Source organism: Theobroma cacao, chromosome 9, assembly GCF_000208745.1.
Source record: "Theobroma cacao cultivar B97-61/B2 chromosome 9, Criollo_cocoa_genome_V2, whole genome shotgun sequence".
NCBI lineage: Eukaryota > Viridiplantae > Streptophyta > Magnoliopsida > Malvales > Malvaceae > Theobroma > Theobroma cacao.
The window spans coordinates 1559144-1578511 of NC_030858.1; the positions used below are offsets into that span (position 1 = coordinate 1559144).

At 37.4% G+C, this 19368-nt stretch overlaps 4 protein-coding genes across 5 annotated transcripts; 1 reads left to right on the top strand and 3 right to left on the bottom strand.

Moving 5' to 3' along the window:
* Positions 153-2098, top strand: LOC18587849 (probable purine permease 5). Of its 2 annotated transcripts, none has more exons than XM_007011879.2 (2): positions 153-376; positions 663-2098. In XM_007011879.2, exons 1-2 carry the CDS (start codon positions 352-354, stop codon positions 1730-1732), a joined length of 1095 nt encoding a protein of 364 aa, XP_007011941.2. In that variant the 5' UTR covers positions 153-351; the 3' UTR covers positions 1733-2098. The 2 variants fall into 2 exon arrangements, with proteins under 2 accessions (XP_007011941.2, XP_007011942.2); XM_007011880.2 differs by lacking the exon at positions 153-376 and adding an exon at positions 388-486.
* LOC18587850 (eukaryotic translation initiation factor 5A) lies at positions 2218-3878 on the bottom strand. Its single transcript, XM_007011881.2, has 5 exons — positions 3675-3878; positions 2978-3100; positions 2795-2851; positions 2648-2722; positions 2218-2541 (listed from the first exon to the last, which is right to left on the bottom strand). Exons 1-5 carry the CDS (start codon positions 3795-3797, stop codon positions 2437-2439), a joined length of 483 nt encoding a protein of 160 aa, XP_007011943.1. The 5' UTR covers positions 3798-3878; the 3' UTR covers positions 2218-2436.
* LOC18587851 (probable LRR receptor-like serine/threonine-protein kinase At2g24230) lies at positions 6937-10874 on the bottom strand. Its single transcript, XM_018128379.1, has 2 exons — positions 10149-10874; positions 6937-10026 (listed from the first exon to the last, which is right to left on the bottom strand). The coding sequence occupies exon 2, from the start codon at positions 9740-9742 to the stop codon at positions 7181-7183; it is 2562 nt and encodes an 853-aa protein (XP_017983868.1). The 5' UTR covers positions 9743-10026; positions 10149-10874; the 3' UTR covers positions 6937-7180.
* On the bottom strand, positions 13170-18835 carry LOC18587852 (ubiquitin carboxyl-terminal hydrolase 23). The gene is made up of 11 exons (XM_007011883.2): positions 18340-18835; positions 17854-17968; positions 17601-17711; positions 17187-17359; positions 16667-16993; positions 16209-16334; positions 15163-15795; positions 14888-15061; positions 14150-14801; positions 13800-13896; positions 13170-13615 (listed from the first exon to the last, which is right to left on the bottom strand). Exons 1-11 carry the CDS (start codon positions 18682-18684, stop codon positions 13456-13458), a joined length of 2913 nt encoding a protein of 970 aa, XP_007011945.2. The 5' UTR covers positions 18685-18835; the 3' UTR covers positions 13170-13455.

The window sequence follows — 19368 nt, forward strand, 5'->3', positions numbered from 1 at the left end:
CAGGGCCTGAAAAAGAAAGGTGCCATGGAAATGTGAATCACAAAATTGATTTTTTGGCTCATATATTTTTCTAGGATTGGGACCTTTCTAATTTAATAATGGGGTGCACCCATGGCCTTGGGTCATTGCTCGGCGCTCACCTACATTTTGTCCACAGCTTTGCAGCCGCACATAAATAATCAACTAAGAAATGATTAAACAAAAATGGTGGAAAAATATGAAATGTTAATATATTGATTAATATTAGACATTTCATTCACATGGAGACCAGATTTCCACAAACAAATAGTCTATGAAGGAAAGACTTTGGGAACCTGTTGGAACTGTGTCAACTCTTACTTTCATTCATAAATGCAAGAACAGCTCTTGGAGGAAGGTTCGTTCTTTGTTCTTCTCACATTCACTGTTTTTGTTCAGTATAATTCTTGTTGGGTTTTGGACCTTTTGGTCTGGGTCGATAAAGTTCTTCATGTTTTTGAGTTCTAAGTAGGTATTGGGTGTTTCAAATTACTGTGTTTGTCTCTGTTTTTCCTTTTGTGCAGGTTTTGGTTGTTGGATTGTTTGTTGTTTTAATCTGTCTTGGCCGTCTAAGCTTTAGAATTACAGAGGAACAACTTGAATTTTCTTGTCTTTTTAATTCTATGTTTCTTGGTTCATGTTAGGGGATAGGATGGAGGAGGAGGTCTCATCAGGAATTTCTTTTTCACCGTTAGTATGGGTTTCCAAGTTTCAAACCATGGCTCGGGAAGCATACAAAAGCAAGCCAATTTCACATTGGGTTCTTCTGTTGCTAAGCAGTTTGGGAATGCTTGTGGCTTTTCCTGCTTCAAGCCTTCTATCTCGAGTCTATTATGCTAATGGGGGAACCAGCAAGTGGATCATTTCATGGGTAGCAGTTGCTGGGTGGCCAATACCTGCTTTGATCTTATTCCCAACATACCTCTTTTTTAATGCTTCTCCTTCTCCTCTCAACTTATACCTGTTCCTTTCCTATGTTTTTCTGGGGTTTTTAAGTGCTGCTGATAATCTCATGTATGCATATGCCTATGCCTATCTCCCAGCATCAACTGCATCTCTGCTGGCATCATCATCCCTAGTGTTCTCTGCACTGTTTGGTTTTCTGATTGTGAAGAACAAACTGAATGCTTCAATGATAAATGCTATTGTGATAATAACTGCTGCCATGGCCTTAATTGCATTGGATTCAGATTCTGACAGATATGCCAGTGTCAGTAACAGCCAATATATTTGGGGTTTTGTCTGGGATATCTTGGCATCAGCACTACATGGCCTTATCTTTGCTCTTTCAGAGTTGATATTTGTCAAGTTCTTAGGTAGAAGGTCCTTCCATGTTGTTTTGGAGCAACAAGTCATGGTTTCTTTCTTGGCCTTTGTGTTTACTACTATAGGGGTCATAGTGAACAAGGATTTTCAAGGAATGGTATCTGAGGCTAAAACTTTCAAGGGTGGGGAATCTGCATACAATCAGGTTCTCATTTGGGGTACAATCACTTTTCAGCTGGGTGTGTTAGGAGGCACTGCTGTGCTTTATTTGGCTTCCACTGTCATGGCTGGTGTTCTTAATGCAGTTAGGGTACCACTCACAAGCATTGCAGCTGTCATCCTGTTACATGACCCGATGAGCGGCTTCAAGATCCTTTCTCTGGTTATAACCTTCTGGGGATTTGCATCCTACATCTATGGCACTGCCCCTGGGACTAAGTTATCCTAATGATAAGTTTCTGTTGAAGACGTTGTTGTATAATGGCTGCTAGCATCTACCTTGTGACATATAAAAAGATGCATAGGTTTGATTGTATGGCAGGTTCAAAGAGATGTTAAATTTATCAATTTAAAAAGGAGGATTTAAAGATATTTGAGTAATCTCAGATTACAACAGGTCTTGTCTAAGTTGCCTCAGTTGTGCAAGAATTTTACTTGGTTTTTGTTCTGGATTAGATTATGTTAGAATGGGTTATGACAAGGAAATGCATACTGAAAATCTGACATTGAAATTGTGAAGAGCTTTTAGTTATTAACTACTATCAAAGAGAGATGACTTTGTGCTACTACTTTTTGCTTAAAGGGATTGATTTCATGACTTTGGGTCTCTGTTTCTGGGTTTGCCAGATCAATACATCCATAATTCTACTAAATTACAGTTGATTTTTATCATGTTGAAGGAAATATGAGATCTCAAAGGCCTGAAATTGATGCTAAAACCGAACCAAGCATTAATGAATATGACATAGAAATAGGGGCTATATATAAATTCCATCCTGCTGTTCATACAAGTTCCCTTCATCCAGGGATCAGCAGTTCTTCCACAAACCTAAAGATTACAATGTTAAAATACCATCTGAATAAGGGTTTCTTGCATACATGCATAAATACGTAAAACTCTGTGTTAGCAAATAAAGCTATAGCAGCATATATTCAATTTTTAGGACCAATGTCCTTAAGAGCACAGATCTGCTCCTCTCCCATTGCAGACATGACTGTAACCACGAGGTCCTTTCCTTCAGCAAACCCATCTTTGATCTGTAAGCAGGAAGGAATGAACAAAAATTTAATCACTTGTCAAAAAGTGGGTTATAGATATGAAAATGGCTGCAGAAACTTAATCAAAATATCCTTCGTGGTATACCTGGCTAAGCAGATTTTCATCGGTGGGAAGCCTCAGGTCGTCCTTGGTGTTTCCGTTTTCAGTTAAGAGACTCACCTACAGGACATTTCTGATAGTTAGGCAACATTTGATTCACAGTTATGAACATATGCACAAAAGACAACTTACAAAACCATCTTCAGAGATATCAATCAGCTGATAGTCAGTACGATTAACATGGGGAACCTGTGGCAGACGATAGAACACGAGCAATTAGCTGCTTATGCAGAAGAAAGAAGTGAATTGGGAAGGGTTGGGAGAGAGACGGGGGAGTGTTACGAGGCAAACATCAAAACTTAAGAATAACATTACATCACAGTTGTGGGATGAAGGAACAATATCTTCAAGTTTCTTCCCATTAAAGATATCAATGCCCACAAAGTGGCACTTTGCATGCCCATGTTTGCCTGTCTTCGAAGTTGAAACTTCTACAACCTGTTTTAGTTTGGGGAAAAAGTGCAAAGCAAACAGATTACAGATTCTGAAGACAGCAAAAGTGAATCACTCATACAAAGACAAAGAAAGGAGAGCCTTTTTGCTATCAGAATGAAGTGCAGATATTATTTTACTATGTGAATGTTTGTTCAACAAAAGGAATTATTCTGGGAATTAATGCCGTAGAGATATGCTGGCACAAAAGTGTAAACTAAGCTGTCTACACATCAATCAGCACAGAAGTACTTCAAAAGCTTAATTTGATAACCATGATTTTGTCTGCTCCAGTCTAAAAGATCTTTGAATAACGATAATGAGTATACTCTCCCTACAGAGCAGCAAGCATCAATCAACCATTTTCTAAGTATTCAAATTAAGCCAACACAGTAATTCTAAGAAAGTACAAGGCCAATCATATACCATGAAATTAAAAACAAGAAAACAAGGAGTACCCATTAAGCAGATGCATAATCAATCATCAACAGAAAGAGAAAATAACCATGGATGATCGAAAAATAAACAGAAATCCAGATACAAGGTTGATGACAAAGGAGAACAGGGTTAAGATCATGACCTTGCAAGGACGGTTTTTGATGACGATATAACCATTCTTGCGGATGGTACCAGCTTGCTGAGGGAAGGTCTTTGAGGCTCCAGCGTCCGCCTTCGAGTCAAAGTGATGTTCCTCGTCCGACATCTCTCTTTCTCTCTCTCTCCCTTTCTCTCTCTGCTTCACGTAGAGAAAGGCCAGTGGAGGTCACTGGTTCCTTTATTGTTCCCATTTTGACGAGTTGGCAAAGCAAAGTAGAGGGGCCTCGTTTCTCTTAACCATGGTTAAACTAAAGAATCTGTCCTGGCCGTAGGATTGCTTTAGCCTTTAGTTTATCTCACAAAAATCCAGATTCTTACATGTTGACTTTTTTGTTTATTTGAACTATTCCTTTATTCTACTCATTTTTTCCCTGGGATCAATGAACTGGCCTGTGATTCTCCTCAACACCCAATTTTAGTGGTTCCTGTCTTCTGTTGCAAACATGTTTTTTTCTTAAATGTCTTGGGGGATAGTTATGTTGTAAAGATGGTTCATTGAGAGGATCTGATGCTGAGAGCAGGTATGGGTAGTAAGGGTCCATGGGATTTCACATTTATTCTTGGAATATGGCCGTTATTCTTGCTCTGCAACACAGAAGGTAATGCTAATGCTAATGCTACCGTCCACTTGTAATCCACAGCTGGCAAAAAGAGAAAGAATGTATTCAAACCATTTTAATCTATTTTGGGTCGATGAAGTCAAGCTATCGATTCATCTTTATCATATGCTATCATATTAGCAACACAAATATAAGAAAATGTAGCAAACTTTTTTCTTTTCTTCTGCCTTTTTAGTAAAGAAAACATTATAGCCACAGTGGTGCTATGAAGATGAAATTGGGAAAAGGGCAAAGCTAGGCTGGTTTTAACAAGTTGACTAACCATCCTGGAGGATATGCAGGGATAAAGATATTACAGGAAAAGGGAGGGAGGGGGGGAATCACCATGTCTGTGAAAGTGAGTGCCTGAATGGGTTGTCAGGATGTGAAAAAAAGTTCCCATGAAAACTCTTCTGTAAGCAACTAAAACTATCATAAGCTGCCGAAGAGTAAAGCGGCTAGCTAAGGTATAACAGATGTGGAAAAAGCTGCAGCCCTTTTTAGCCCGCAAAGGATAACATTCTTTTCCAAGCAAAGATATGAGCAGCCTGTTGCAAGAATCATTGTACTGAGGAAAGAAATAGGCACCCCTTCTGTTCTGCATGTACATTGTCAAGTTTATATGAAATGGAATACACGAAATATTCTTGGGTTTAAAGTTATTTCTGAAAGGGTATAGACATAGAAAAGCTGTTCGTAAGAGAAGTATATCACTCATCCCTTCACTTTCATGGCTTTATAGTTTTGAGTGTCATCAGAAAATTTAGGGAACAACTATTGGATCTGTGGCTGCTAGGAAACAAACTGTGAATAAATTTTGCCCAAGGAAGCCCAATAGATACATTAAAAAGGAAAAAAACACTAGTAGTTCAAGCCAAACTTTTAATGAACTTTTTTTTCCTGGACCACTTATTAAATTCCTCTACTCTATTTCTCTAATTCAAGAAAAATTTAGAGATATGTGACCCATAAAAATGAGGCCCCACTGGGAATTTGTACCCTCATCTGTTCAAAAACCGTATCAAATCTATTCTGCCCCCTGGACCACCTTCTTCTTGAGAAGGTTGTCATACTTCACCCCATGCCAACCCCCATAGATATTATTTACCTTGACCACTGTAAATTCACGGATTTGCATAGGTCAAGGGATAGCTGAAAAGGCCAAGTTTTGAGTCATGGAAACTGGGAATTTGCGCCCTCCAATGGAAGATACTGCCAGGCAAGATTAGTTTCCTAATCTGACAAGGAAAAAGATGAAGTATGAGAATCAAACGAAAATAGCCTTGTATTTCAAAAGGTGAATGACAGTCAATCTTGAAAATGTGTTAAACTCATACATTGACAGGATAGAATAGTCTAAAGATGTAGTTGCAGTCCCAGTGATTGTTAGTCCAGGTAATGATAAGAGTTTCGGAACAAGCAGAAACCTTTTGGCACACATGATCTACCGACCATGATGATTTTTTGTTGATAATTATTACACCCACCAAGTGATGCATAAATTTTGGAGTCAAAACCATCTATATCAACAGATTTAAATGATCTTATACCAATTTCTTTATGATGCTAGGACTCCCAAGCGGGTGTGGAAATTCTGCAGGCAAAATGGAAAGGCAGCTTTTTCTACACCAACCCATGATGTCAAAGCACAAAAATATACTTATTCTGTTCTTTATGAAGGGTAATTTTCTAACACATGGCAAAAGTGCATTGGCAGAAACTTGCTATCTCCAGTTCTTCACTTTGGGTGGATACTTGCTGAATTTTATAACAATGCAGCCTTTTCTGAGTTCTGTTTTCTACTTCTTTTTAGCCTCTATACTGCCAGTGTAAGTAATGGTTTTTTCCTGGAAAAACAGGAGTGGTTTCCTTTTCCATCCTTCACATGCTGAAAGCCAAAGTCAAAAAAGGTCCTCCTCAACCAAACCAACTAAGCTACCTATTTTGAAAATTCTCTAGCATATGACTATGGGATGTTAATATAAAGAGCAAAACATGCTCCATGATCGTATCTAGTGTGGTAGGAAACTCTCAAGCATGGGAAAATGTTCATGAGCAAGCATCTGATCTTTAACTTTTTAGCTGTTCAGGCGTAAATGTCTTATAAATTGTGGTAGGAACCTCTCTCCATCATTGCCACCTTTTTTCCGCAATGTATAACAGATATTTTAATCCTTAATATGACTATATGAGCAATAAATTTTCTAATGAAGGATTTATTTATAAGAGGCAGTTTGAATTTTGACAAGCAAAAGTCACAATTTCTTTGCTTCATGTAGCCGCACACCATTTCTTCATTAATGGTTGAAGCAGTGGTCCACGACCAACTATTAACGCTTGACGTGCTCCCAACTACCTCCAGATCCACACCAGATAAAAATAACTGCAAAAGAAAAATACCCTTCGAAGAATGCATGTAGATGCTGTAACATACAGGGTTTGCTTATCATACAAGGCATAAGCATCTGTCTCTAGGCAGACCACAAGCCAGAACTGCCTGAGCAAAGCATTCAAAGCTTGGCAATTGGAGGGACAAAGAAACATAAGTCAAGACTCCGTTACTTCACCGGTCTAATAACACAAGTTTCAGATTGATTTTATTTGTATAAATGATAAATGCAATGTGAGTGCTATCCGCCGAGAGGATAAGAAAAACTTGAAAGCTGAATTCTATCTTCAAGTTTCAAGTATCAAACTCGTGTATATAAAATTATAGATTAAACTATGATGCCAACAACGGAGAGGTGAATAGAAAGATATCATCAGAGTCCAAGACATAATTTAACGATTACTGTACATCCCCTCCCGTGGTGGCATAAGGGAAAACTCATGGTAGAAAAAGAACAAATTTAGTGAAAAAGAAACGAGGACAACTTATATTCATTGATTTTCATTGAGGAGCTCTTGGTTCGATATCTTTGAGAAGGCCAACAATCTGTTGCATACTTGGCCGCTTGGTAGGAAGATCAGCTGTGCACAGATATCCAATCTTGAGGGCCTCCTCCATTTGGTAATCTGGCCCTGTATCACGAATTTTAGGATCAATCGCTCTTGATCCTTGGTTCTTTCTCACCAATCCTCTAACCCAACTCACTAAAGTTGCTTCTTGCTCCTCTGTATAATCATCTCTGATTGGCTTTTTCCCGGTAATTAGCTCAAACAAAACAACACCAAAGCAATATACATCAGATTTTGGTGTTGGGGCATCACATTCAGGCTGAGAAAACTCTGGTGGCACATATCCAGGTGATCCACGGGCAATTTCATCCTCAAGACCAGTTCCAAAAATCTTGGCCAATCCAAAATCAGATAATCTTGGCTCCAAATTTAAGTCAAGATAAACACTACTAGCTTTAACATCTCTGTGAATTATTGGAGGTGAGCAGCCATGATGAAGAAATGCCAATGCTCGTGCAGTGCCAAGGGCAATTTTGTGTCGAAATGCCCAGGTTGTTAATAACCCTTCAGAGCCAACATTTTGTATCCCATCGTTGTCTTCTTCCCAGGCATCTGTGCTCCAGTCTTCTATAGCCTGAACACCAAGTGGCAAGTCATGTAGCAAATTCTGCAAGTTCCCGTTCTCCATGTAATCATAAATAGCAATCCTTTGATCCCCAGCCAAGCAATATCCGGTTAACGGAACAAGATTGGGGTGTTTGATTCGACCAAGATACTCGAGCTCTCTTGCAGCTTCTTGGTCTGTCAACGTTGATCCATGAACCAAAACTTTAACAGCTACATGAATTCCACCAGGAAGAAATCCTCTATAAACAGGCCCAAATTTTCCTTCCGCTAGTAGAGTGCCACGATCAAAATTTGAAGTTGCAGACAAGAGGTCTGCAAACGTGATGTTCAGTAGTGGCTTCTCAAATATCACTACCTGGACTGATGTTGCCTGCTTAACATCAGCCACCCATGTGGTTGAATCAGCTTGGAAGGAAAAGGGACCTGAAATATTCTGTTCCTCCTTGTACGAGGGTTGTTTAACTACCCATGTCCTGGACTTCCTTCTGCAACCAAAGGCTAGGAATAGCAACCCAGCAAGCAAGCAGACCATGGAGAAGGTTAAAGCTAAGGCAAGCTTAAACCCCTTATGTCTGTTGGCTCTTCTTTGGAAAAGGATGGGATTTGCAGCAATTGGACAGCTGTTTAATGACCCATAAAAGGCGGTTTTGAAGGTCTCAGGGGAGAACCCTGAAGCACAAAGGGTTAAGTTGTTGTAAGAGAAGTTGTATCTGTCCATCCATGGGAGTTTTTCCAAGATAGAAATAGGAATTTCTCCACTCAAATTGTTGTGTGAAACATCTAATATTTTGAGGCTTTTGTTAGCCAGTGATGGAATTTGGCCAGTAAGATGGTTTGATGAAATATCAAGTGTATGTAAATTAGTCAGTTGTGAAATTTCACCAGGAATATGACCAATGAGGCTGGTTTCAGACAAATTGAGATACTTCAAACCCAAAAGCATTTCAATTCTTGGGAATTTCTGTCTAACAAATCCATTGTCTGCAAGATTTAGATGCCTAACATTCTGAGCTTGACTCAAATTTTGGAAAATTTCTCCACTAAGCTGATTTTCCGACAAGTCTAGATAAACCAAATGAGACCAATTGTAAGTAGAATTGAATTGTACCTGAGAAATGTGACCTTGAAACTGGTTCTTGCTGAGGTCAATCACCTCCAGCTGCCCTTGAAACACACCCATAACTGAACCCTTAAACAAATTCCCGGAAATGTTAAGGCTTGTAAGAGACTTCATTTCCGCAAAATCCGTGTCTCGGCCAGAAATCTCATTTCTGGCAAGGTTTAACATTTTCAGCTCAGGGAATGCTGCACCAAAACCATCTGGCAAGGAACCATTTAAACGATTTGAAGAGAGATCGAGCAAAACCAAAGACTGGCAACTCAGAATTCCTCTCGGAATGCTCCATTGAAATCCATTTCCATTAAGATTAAGAACCTGCAAATTAACTAAGGAGCTTATAGCCGTAGGAATTTCCCCGGAGAAATTATTGCCAGAAAGATCAATAACTTTAATCAGACCAAAGTTGCCAATATTGTTAGGGAGAGACCCTGAAATCTGGTTGGAGGAGAGATTAAGACTCTTAACTGAGCCTAAACTCCACAAATCTGAAGGCAAAGCGGTGATATTGTTATTGCTAAGATCCAAAGACTGAAGCTGAGTTAGCTTTCCAATGGTGGTATCAGGAATCAAACCAGAGAGGCCTAAACCTGAAGCCTTCAACTCAATAACATTCTCCTTCTTGGCATCACAGTGCACCCCTTCCCATGAACAAACAGAAGCAGAGAAGTTGTAGGACAAGGAAGAGTTTGAGCCCATCTTCTTCAAGAAGTCAGAAACATAGAACTCATCCGTATTGGGTAGTTGACAAGTAAAATGCTTGAAGAAGAGTGATAGAATTAGTACAGAACCAAAGAAACCAAAATCCATTTTAGCCAGAAAGGTCAAAACTTTGAGACAACAAGAAAGATGAAAGACACGGAAAGGCAACACCTTCAACCACCTCAAGCCTCTATCTCTTCTAAACTTCAAATCACCGGCACCATATCATAACTAGTTCTGAGTCAACCAAAGACAACACTTTTCCAAGTTGTGCACAGTCCATTAAAAGCCAATACCGCCAACAAGAACAACTTTTGAGCGGTTTTCTGGGGTTTCAAATACAAGGTGATTATAGGAGCTCTCGTGATGGCCAGAAAATCCAAAAATAGTGCCTGTAAGAAACCAACAAAATGATTAGTACTCTTGGAAGAATGAATGGTAGCTTTTACAAAAAAAGAACATATTTTTCGAGAATTATGAAGTTTTGGGTGTCTCGGGAGAGATGTGAGCTTACCTTGTCTGGCTTTGCAAGTCTATCAGAGCCAACAAAACAAACAACAACCCAAGTGAAGCACTTTTGTCTCTGTGCAGAGCATAAACAGCTCCATTCCTTTCCCAAGCATAATCTGTCTTAGCAGTAATTTTTTTTTTTTTGTTTTGCCCTGAAGATAATATCACAACTCAATATGTCTCAAGGTAAGGTTCTTTGGAAGGAGAGAGTGAGATAGAGAAGCAGAGACAAGGGTATATTGGGAAGGCAAGATGGCAGTTTGGAGCTGTCAAAAATTGAGCTTCATAAATGAAAGTAGAATTTAATACAATTTATATTATAAAATATAAATTTAGGTTGGTGAATTTATCAGTGATTGTTGGTGGGTATTCAATGATTCTTCATTGAGTGTTGATCATCTTTTCATTTCTTTTTTTTTTTTCCTTCTTCCCTGATTGACAAGTTTTGGTTTCTTTTCCAACTGATCCACTCCCTTCTTAGGCTTCTTCCCCTTTCTTGTTTGCTGAAAATGGAAAACATCAATGGCTTTCTTTGGGTAAATTTCTTTCTTCACAAAGTAACAAAACTGTTACACTACATTTACCTTGACCAATGGATTGTATTCTCTCTTTTTTCTCCTAGTCAACTTCTGCAGTAGTTTGATTGTGATCAGCCATGCATTATGCCACATTCATGGGGAAATTCAACAGTAAATAACAGTAACTGTGATCAGCCTGTTTATAGATTCTTGTTCACCATATGCAATATTCAACCCTTAATTTATTTTTGTAACATAGTTTTGTTTAATTTGTTCCATTAATGAGCCTTTTTCTTTACATTATTTCTGTAATCCAAGTAAAAAAGAAAGGGCAGATTTAGGTACCATCAAAGATATACTCATAGATTCAATGCAACCTGAGAGAAATAGTGGGCAGTTGCCAGTTGGATTTGTTGACCTTTAACCTTTTAAAATTCTGACCAAACAACATAATAATAATAACTTGAATTGATTTAATTGAAAATTATTTTTAATTTATATAAAATAAATAATAAAAAAAAGAACATAACAAATGGGACCAAACTTAATTGTATATCTCACCCTGGAATCAATAATCTAGGCCATATACAAAGTGGGGCATCTGACTAATAAAACAAGACCATATTTGTCTTATCAAAGACCCTAAATCAACCTTTATAAAAAGATTAAGTCTAAGTTCATCTCATTGTTTCCATTGGGGCTTGCTCCCAATATGGGTTTGATCATTGAGTTGATTTTTTGACCCAACAACTTGCTTATGTACACTTTTTGAGTGCTTGTGGATACAATATGATGCTTACTAGCATTACAATCACAATCATCATCTTCTACTGCAACATGTTCATATATAGAAATTAAGTTTATATTAGTACGATAATATGATCACGGGTCATTTTTATCTTTTACATTAATACTATATCAATAATATATATGTATAAAAATAATAAATAACATTTTAATTAATATCAAATACTTAATCGACCTATTTGCTTGAAAAAACAAAAAAATTTATCGATCGTAATAAAAAATAAAATTTTATTTAAATTTCGTTAAATAATTTAAGAATTTTAAAAATATTATGTGAATAGGCAGTGTATAAGATCCCTTCTGGAGAGAGAAAAAAAGAGAAAGAGGGTTGAGCATGCCAAGATCCGACATGAGAGATAGAAAGGAGAGAGAAGTGGGGGAGGAAGAAGCAACCTTAATGATTTGCATTGATTGAGGGAAGATGAGTAACAAGAAATCAACCGACCATTAATTAATTTTATAAACCCATACATTAATGTTTTCCCCTGTGACATGCTCATGCCGGCAAGCTTATTCTTCAAAACATGTTCCTCCAAATAAACATATAATGTTTTTTTTTTTATTCTCCTCCTACTAACATATAAATCATGGTATGAATCTGGGGTCCATTTTTGGAAACTTTTTAGGACAATCAAATGTGAGAATTCAACTCAAAAACTTTAAAAACAAGTAAAATATTACTTTCCCATTGGCAATAGAATCAGACAGTAATGGATGAAAAATTTGTAACATGCTTTTCCATTTAACATTAAAATTAATTGCTTGAGTGATATCAACAACGTTTCGTGCATGACTTTATTTTTATATATTTTTTAATTAATAAATGATGAAAAATAATATTATTAAGATTTATATTTGATATATTGACGGTGTGAATTAATTTGATAAGAACAAAGATATATTTTTTTCTTTGAATTGGGTTTGTCTTTTTCTTTCTTGTTAATGAAATTTGGCGATGAAATGATGCAAAATTATAAAAAAAAAAATAGAAAAAGGGAAATGCAATTATGAAAATAATGTGTACTAGGTAAAGAGGGTGGTGGAGGATGTATGATTATTGCCACCCAAGATTTCAACACAAATTTCCAAGTATGAATGGAGCAAGGGTCTGGTAACAATCATGTCAGAGAATAAGAACGTGTGATAATGATGATAATACTACTACTTAATCATTACTAACACTCAAAGGAAATGACTAACTCTCTTTTACCAATTTTTAGGATTGGGAGGCATATTATATTGGTGAGTGAATGATGGAGATCTTTTTAATGATAAAATTAAGTATAAATAATGATTATAATTATAATCAAATATTACATCTCACGTAAAAATTATTGAACAGTCATATCAATTAACGAATTAAACTGGCATGGACCGAACAATTGGGCCACTTGAACAGGGAATCAAAGCCTGAGTGAACCCCCAGCAAAGAAAAATATTATATATGTATAAAGTAAATTTTTATTTCTTTTCTTTTTCGAAAAATATACAAAACATGAATAGCCCGAACAGATAATACACGAAACACGAATAACTTGATAATTATATCTTTAAACAAAAACTTAGAGGCATGCACAATGTTATATATTTGTAGCTTTTAAGAGAACTGATCTTAAAATTATAAGTAGTGTTTTCATTTTTACCTTTGCTAGACATTTGGGATTTCTCCCATATTCAAATGGGGTTATAAATGAAAGAGAAAAAAGAAAAAAGAATTCTCGATATATTGAATAATAAGTGGCACCACAAGTTCATTATTGCTAGCATGGTAAACAGGTTAATACATTGATACATGTCTCTCTTTCCCAAATGAAGATATTTCAGAAAGGACAAAAGATAAAAAAAATTAAAAATAAATCAGAATTTTTGGGATGATTTTTTTTTTTTCTTTCTCCACTGCAAACGCTCTCCTGGTTACAATTACTACATAGAATATAACTGCAATCAGACAGGTCAAAATTGCTCCAAAGTGAGATGGATATCACTTCATATCCTTAATGGTCGGTTTCCAGAGCTAAGACGGTCAAACTTAGCCTTCTTTACCTGTGTTTTCTTGGTGGCAACTTGCTGGAAAAGATTTGGACCTCCAAAGTGCTGCTTATTGTGCCTTATCTTCTTCCTCTTACCCCGATCATATTCTTCATCCCTGTAAGAATTAAAAAGCAGGGCATTATGAGATTAAAACCTTTAAACCAGGCAAAGCTATTCACATACACTCTATGTGAGGAAATCAAAAGTGTGTTCTGTTCCAAAAATTGGCAACATCGGCAGCTAAAGATGATATTGCGACCACAGGAGGAAAAAGAAAGAATGCATCTTTGTTTACTCACCATTCATCCAGAACGTAACCGATTTTGACACTTTCCAGACCACTTGCTTCTATGGTCTGAGAGGATGAGTTAATATCCACATCATCCCATCTTGCAACTGCATTGAGCAAAACAGGCCAAAGAATAACTCAGCTAGTCAGAGAAAAAAAATAACAGCAGGAGTGCAGATGATGCAAAACAAATGTGTTCCAAAAGAAATGCAAAACAAAACAAATGAATTTCAAAAGCATGAAACAAAGGAAAGAGAGCATAAAAGATTTAAATTCAGATGATGGACACGTGAGACAAATGAATTTCAAAAGCATAAGGCAAAATAGGAGCTGGAATAGATATTTTAGATAAGTACACACCAGTTGTCTCCCCCAGACTTTGGGTAAGCACATGCGGAGATGCAACCATTTTGCTATCTTTCAAAGAATCAGCTTCCCTAGAGTTACGCCAGTTTGCTTCTGAGACTGAGCCAGAACTCCTTTCTGCCTGTTGATCAGTTGCAAGAACCGTACCGCTCTGATAAATCCTCTCTTTAAATTCTCCATCTATAGTATTGACGAAGGAACTGGCACTATTGCTAACATTTTTCATATCAATATCATTGGCTGCCTTTTTCCTCCCACGATAAATCAAACCTAAAGTGATTGTGCTGGATTTCTCAGATGTAGATGGCCCCAGATCTTCAGGAAACAAATCCTCATCCGACAAAATTGTTTTACCAAGAACATGGGCGTTTAATGTGCGTTTCTTGCTCCTTTTATGTTTCTTCTTGCTGCGCATGTGTAGGGATGGCCTGAAAATTTTAAATCTTAGGCCAATATGCATGTTTTTACGCCGAAGCTTCAGATGCTTCTTCTTTGAATTTCTACAGGGTGCATAATCAAGAGCTCCCTTCTTCAAACATCCATTTGGCATGCTCCAAGGGGATTCGAAAATAATATTTTGTCTACCATCATCTCCCCTCTTGTTCAGTGACTTATCACTGGTACTGTTGTTGGAAGCATCTTCAACCTAAAAATGAAATGGGAATAAAATCAAAATCCAATGTATAAGTATTATTACCAGTGTTAGATATGGAATATGATATATACAATCACCTGACTACTCTCACAGTTTGGCTTATTTGGAGATCCAATGGGGTCAACATTCTTAGATGTCTCATCAGTAGTACTCATAGATGGAGCTTCACCAGGAACTTTCTTCACTGCTTTATTAATACAATCTTCTAACGTAACAGTACTTGAAACCTCAATGTTTGAAGAAAGATTAATCTGGAGGCATAAAACAATTTACAAATTAAAAACAGGTGCAAAAGCCACCCATTTAGGAAAAGAAGACAGAAACTTGTGTAGGGAAAGAAACATGCATTTACCTTCTGCGATGGCTCTCTAGTCGCAAGCTTATCAGTGGCCAAGTTCTGGGGACCACCACAGTTGGGTGACATGGTCATAGGGACTCCAAAATCTCTTTTAGAATTTCCCCTCTCATTGCAGTCACTATCTTTGGCACCGATAGTTACAGTTGAATTTTCAATATTAGAACTGTCAACATTGTCAACTACAGAATGCGATGATAGTTGCAAATTTTCACCATGAATAGGGTTTGAAACAGTTGCTTGTGACTGATCCTTCAATAATGACCCATTGGAAGAGGGAAAAACGGACTCCTTTTTAAGCACTGAGCTTTCTGCCATTAGGTGCACATTGTTTCGCTGAGATGGCACTTGCTTCATGCTTGTGTCCTTTGATAAGCCACCATTAACATTATCCTTTTTATTCATAATAGCAGAATTGCCTGCAGCACATAACTTATTCTCAACTGAACCAGTGTGCACCTCATCCTTAAGATTTTGATTAAACAGAGACTTTCCATTCACATTTGCCCTTGAGTTATCTCTCTGAAGAATATCAACAGGTTTCCTTGGAGCAATATTTCTTCTGTCACGAACATAAAATAACATGTAAGCCTTCTGCTCCAAAACAGTCCTCTCACTGACCTGGAAAACCTGTTGCATTATGTTTGGAAACACATTAGAAGGTTCATTCTGAGATCCATAATAATGCATCCAGAAGGATCTTTCAGATAATTATATAAGAAAAGGAGACAGTTCCGATCCCCACCCTTAATTTCTCTTCATTCCATTACATGTGATGGAACAAATATGCTTATCAATATATAAAGTAGTCCTCAATTTCCAATAATGAACATCTCTCATGGATTGCAAAAATAGCACGATAAGCCACATTTTTCAAAGATAACAATATAGGTTCAGAATCTTGATCCTTTCCCCTTTATTTGAGGAAATTGAAGAAAGAGGAGGCTCTTCCTAGTAAGTAGGGAATAATATCCTCTCACTGATCCACTCTACTAGCATTCTAATAGCTAGAAAAAATCTAAGGACAAAGTTGTTTCAAGTACCCTGTTGTCATCAAGGGAGTACCACATGCCACTTGATGTGCGAACAAAACAGTAGTAGTGGCCAGAATGAGTGCTCCATCCACAATGAACCAGAACGCCATAAAGAGTGTACTTCAAATCTCCTTCCTGCCAAGTCCAATAAACTTAACATTTCAATTAGCTATATAAAGCATGATGTCAAAGTAATTGGCAAGATATATTACAAGCATAGTTTCCCCACAGCAGAATGCAGCACATATTGCATTCAGGATGAAAAAATCTAACAGAATAAATATCAAATGAACAGTAAACTTCTTCCTAAGATCACTGCCCCTAAAAAGTCATAAGAGAAAAAACACTTATTTGACATTGCATTATTCTTTTGAAACTACTTTATGCGTGTCTCACCAAATGGCTTCGATAACCTACAAACTCAATGACTTGAGATAAGTTACAGTGTGCAACAGAAGTTCACTCACATTGGGACCACTGACAAAAGGCTTCATGTCTAAGGTTGGACCAAATTCAACTTTCCGGTCAATCTTTTGCCCAAAATCATGTGCACGAAATCTCTTTAGATGGATGGTGAGTACATGAGGTGCCTTGTAAACTGTGAGCTGTTTTATTGCCCTAACTTTATGCTTGCAGTGTTGGCATTGATACTGCTTCTCCCCTCCATCCAAAAGCTCCGCAGCAGTGAAGTTTTTAAGTGCTTTAAGCAAGGAATCGGCCTTAGCTATTTCAAGACTTAAATCTAGGAAGGGATCAAATGTATTGGAGCAGTAAGCACACTGCATGCATTTCACCTGAAGATGTAACAAGAAACCATTGAATAATGTAAAGGAGCATCAATTTAAAAGAAGCTTAACCAGCAACTTGAACATATATATTAAGTGCTTTAATTTCCCTTGCTTAATTGCAACACATACAGAAACTGTCAAAATCTAGCAAAAACTGTTTAAATTTGGTCATATCATAATCCAGCAAGAAATATTTTACCTGACTACGAAGGCGACCACCAAAGATCTTGTGCACCAAACTCTTCTCATAAGCACTAGGAGATTCACTTGGTACTCCTGAAGGTAAGCAGCACTTGTGCATGGATTCCAGTAGGTGTACCATGTACTCATGTGCATCCTCCTGTCGAGAATTGCGGAAGTTCCGAGATATGCCTAAGCATGAGTTCAAGAATAACAAGTTCTAGGAAAGTAAAGAGCAGAATGCCTTAATCAGGGGAAAGTCATTAATTAGCTACCAATTTTAATATTAATTGAGGTTTAATTGGTGGCTGTAATATAATAAGTCCGTCAAATGAATTTCAGGAACTTATAGCCAACAGAAGTGCCTTGACTAATCTCCATTGGCTACGGATTAATAAGGAAATATCTCATGCATGATGCACAAAAAGGATACATCGTAGGTTTGAGACCAGATCATTTGGAGCCAATATTCTCCCAGTTGATTGAAGAGCACGGCTAACATGTTTCTGGATAGCACATAAGGCACAAAATCCAGCAATGCGGCCTTCACAAACCAATCGAAACATGGACATCGGAGATGAAAAATAAGAACATAACATGTAAAGCTAGCCTTGTACGTATAGCCAAAGCATAACATACATTGAAGCACATAGCAAAAGCAGAATAGAGAACATAGTTTCACTCACAAGAATTTTGATGCTTGCCACTTTGTAGGTAAGCTGCTAAAGGCTCTGTGTATGTCAGGCATTGCAATACCGAATTTAGAAAACAAGTGTTTCCAAGATTCTCCAAACCAGCACCCTGTAAATTATTCAAGTGGCTAATTGTAAAATCCACCAATTGGAAACAAGCAAATACTTTGATGAAGAGAAAGAGCCACAGAAATCTCCAAAAACCGCATTTGACAAAGGACTCCATGTAAACAAAATAGGTATAAAAGCAAGCTCAAGGAAGTAACCCAATTTAACCATTCATGAAAAACATCCATGACAAATTAAGAAACTGAAAGCACGCGCAGAAAAAGAATAGAATTTCACATAAAATCATACTATGAAGCAAAACGTAAACGCCACTAAGCTAAAACTAAACCTAACACATAATTTGAGAGAAAGGAAACAAATAGAAAAGAACCCATCAATAAATAACTAAAAGGATCAAAAGAAAAAGCTTACGATTTTACGAAAAGTGATCCTCAAACTGAGAACTGGATCCAACCCATTCTCCCACATATCCGACCCATCAGCCTTCCTTCCTGCAACACCCGCTTGACCAGACCCCATCCCGGTCGCCCGCTTCGGATCCGGCCCGGGGTTTAGCGTCTCGATTCTAAAATCCCCACCGATGCAACTTTTAAACCCATTGAAGGGCTTCCTTGCTGGATGGAACTCAATCTTTCCTTTAAAGAGCTGACCACCACTAGAAGAAGTAGAACCCTGTGTCCCCTTTCCAATATCAAAACGTTCTTCTTTCTCTGTTTCCGTGGTCAATTCTGAGCTACTTATCATTCTTGATTCCATTACTCAAAACAAAAAATCAGGTAAAATATTCCGTACCTTTTAATTTCTAAATCTGGAGAGGAGTTTTTCAGTTGAAGAAAAAAAAAAAGCAGAGGCTTTTCGGGCTTCTGCGCAAGAGGAAGAGAAAAAGGGAGAGGAAGCTCACTATTAAACCCTACTGCAAAGACTCCAGAATAAAAAATTACTAAATTATTTAATTGGATATTGATTTAAATACGTTGGGATGCGATGCACCTGATTATTGCTTAAGGGCAACGCGTTAAATTTAATCATGGCCAGTGCATCGCAAAACGCAGTGCTTAAAGCCAATGGCAAGCCGACACGACATGGTAAAGGCATGTTTCATAGGATGTTCCAAAATTTACCGTGTTGTGTGGAGTTCGGGATCGGTTGGTCTGAACCTTACAAAGATTGTACACGTGGCTATTTGTGGTTAGTGGTAGGAGAAAGATGGGCCCACTTTTTGATCATGGACGGCCAGAATGTGAAGACGATGCTTTTTAAATCATTTCAAGGCGCATTGACTTCTGCCCATTTTATGGAATTTGTGTTAATTAAATTGAAATACCACTATTTTTGAAGCAAGATTTCTATCTGATGTAGTATTAATTATATCTTATCAATTAAATGTTATTATCTGATTAAATAAATAAATTAACTCCAAAAATTCATTCTTAACTTGGA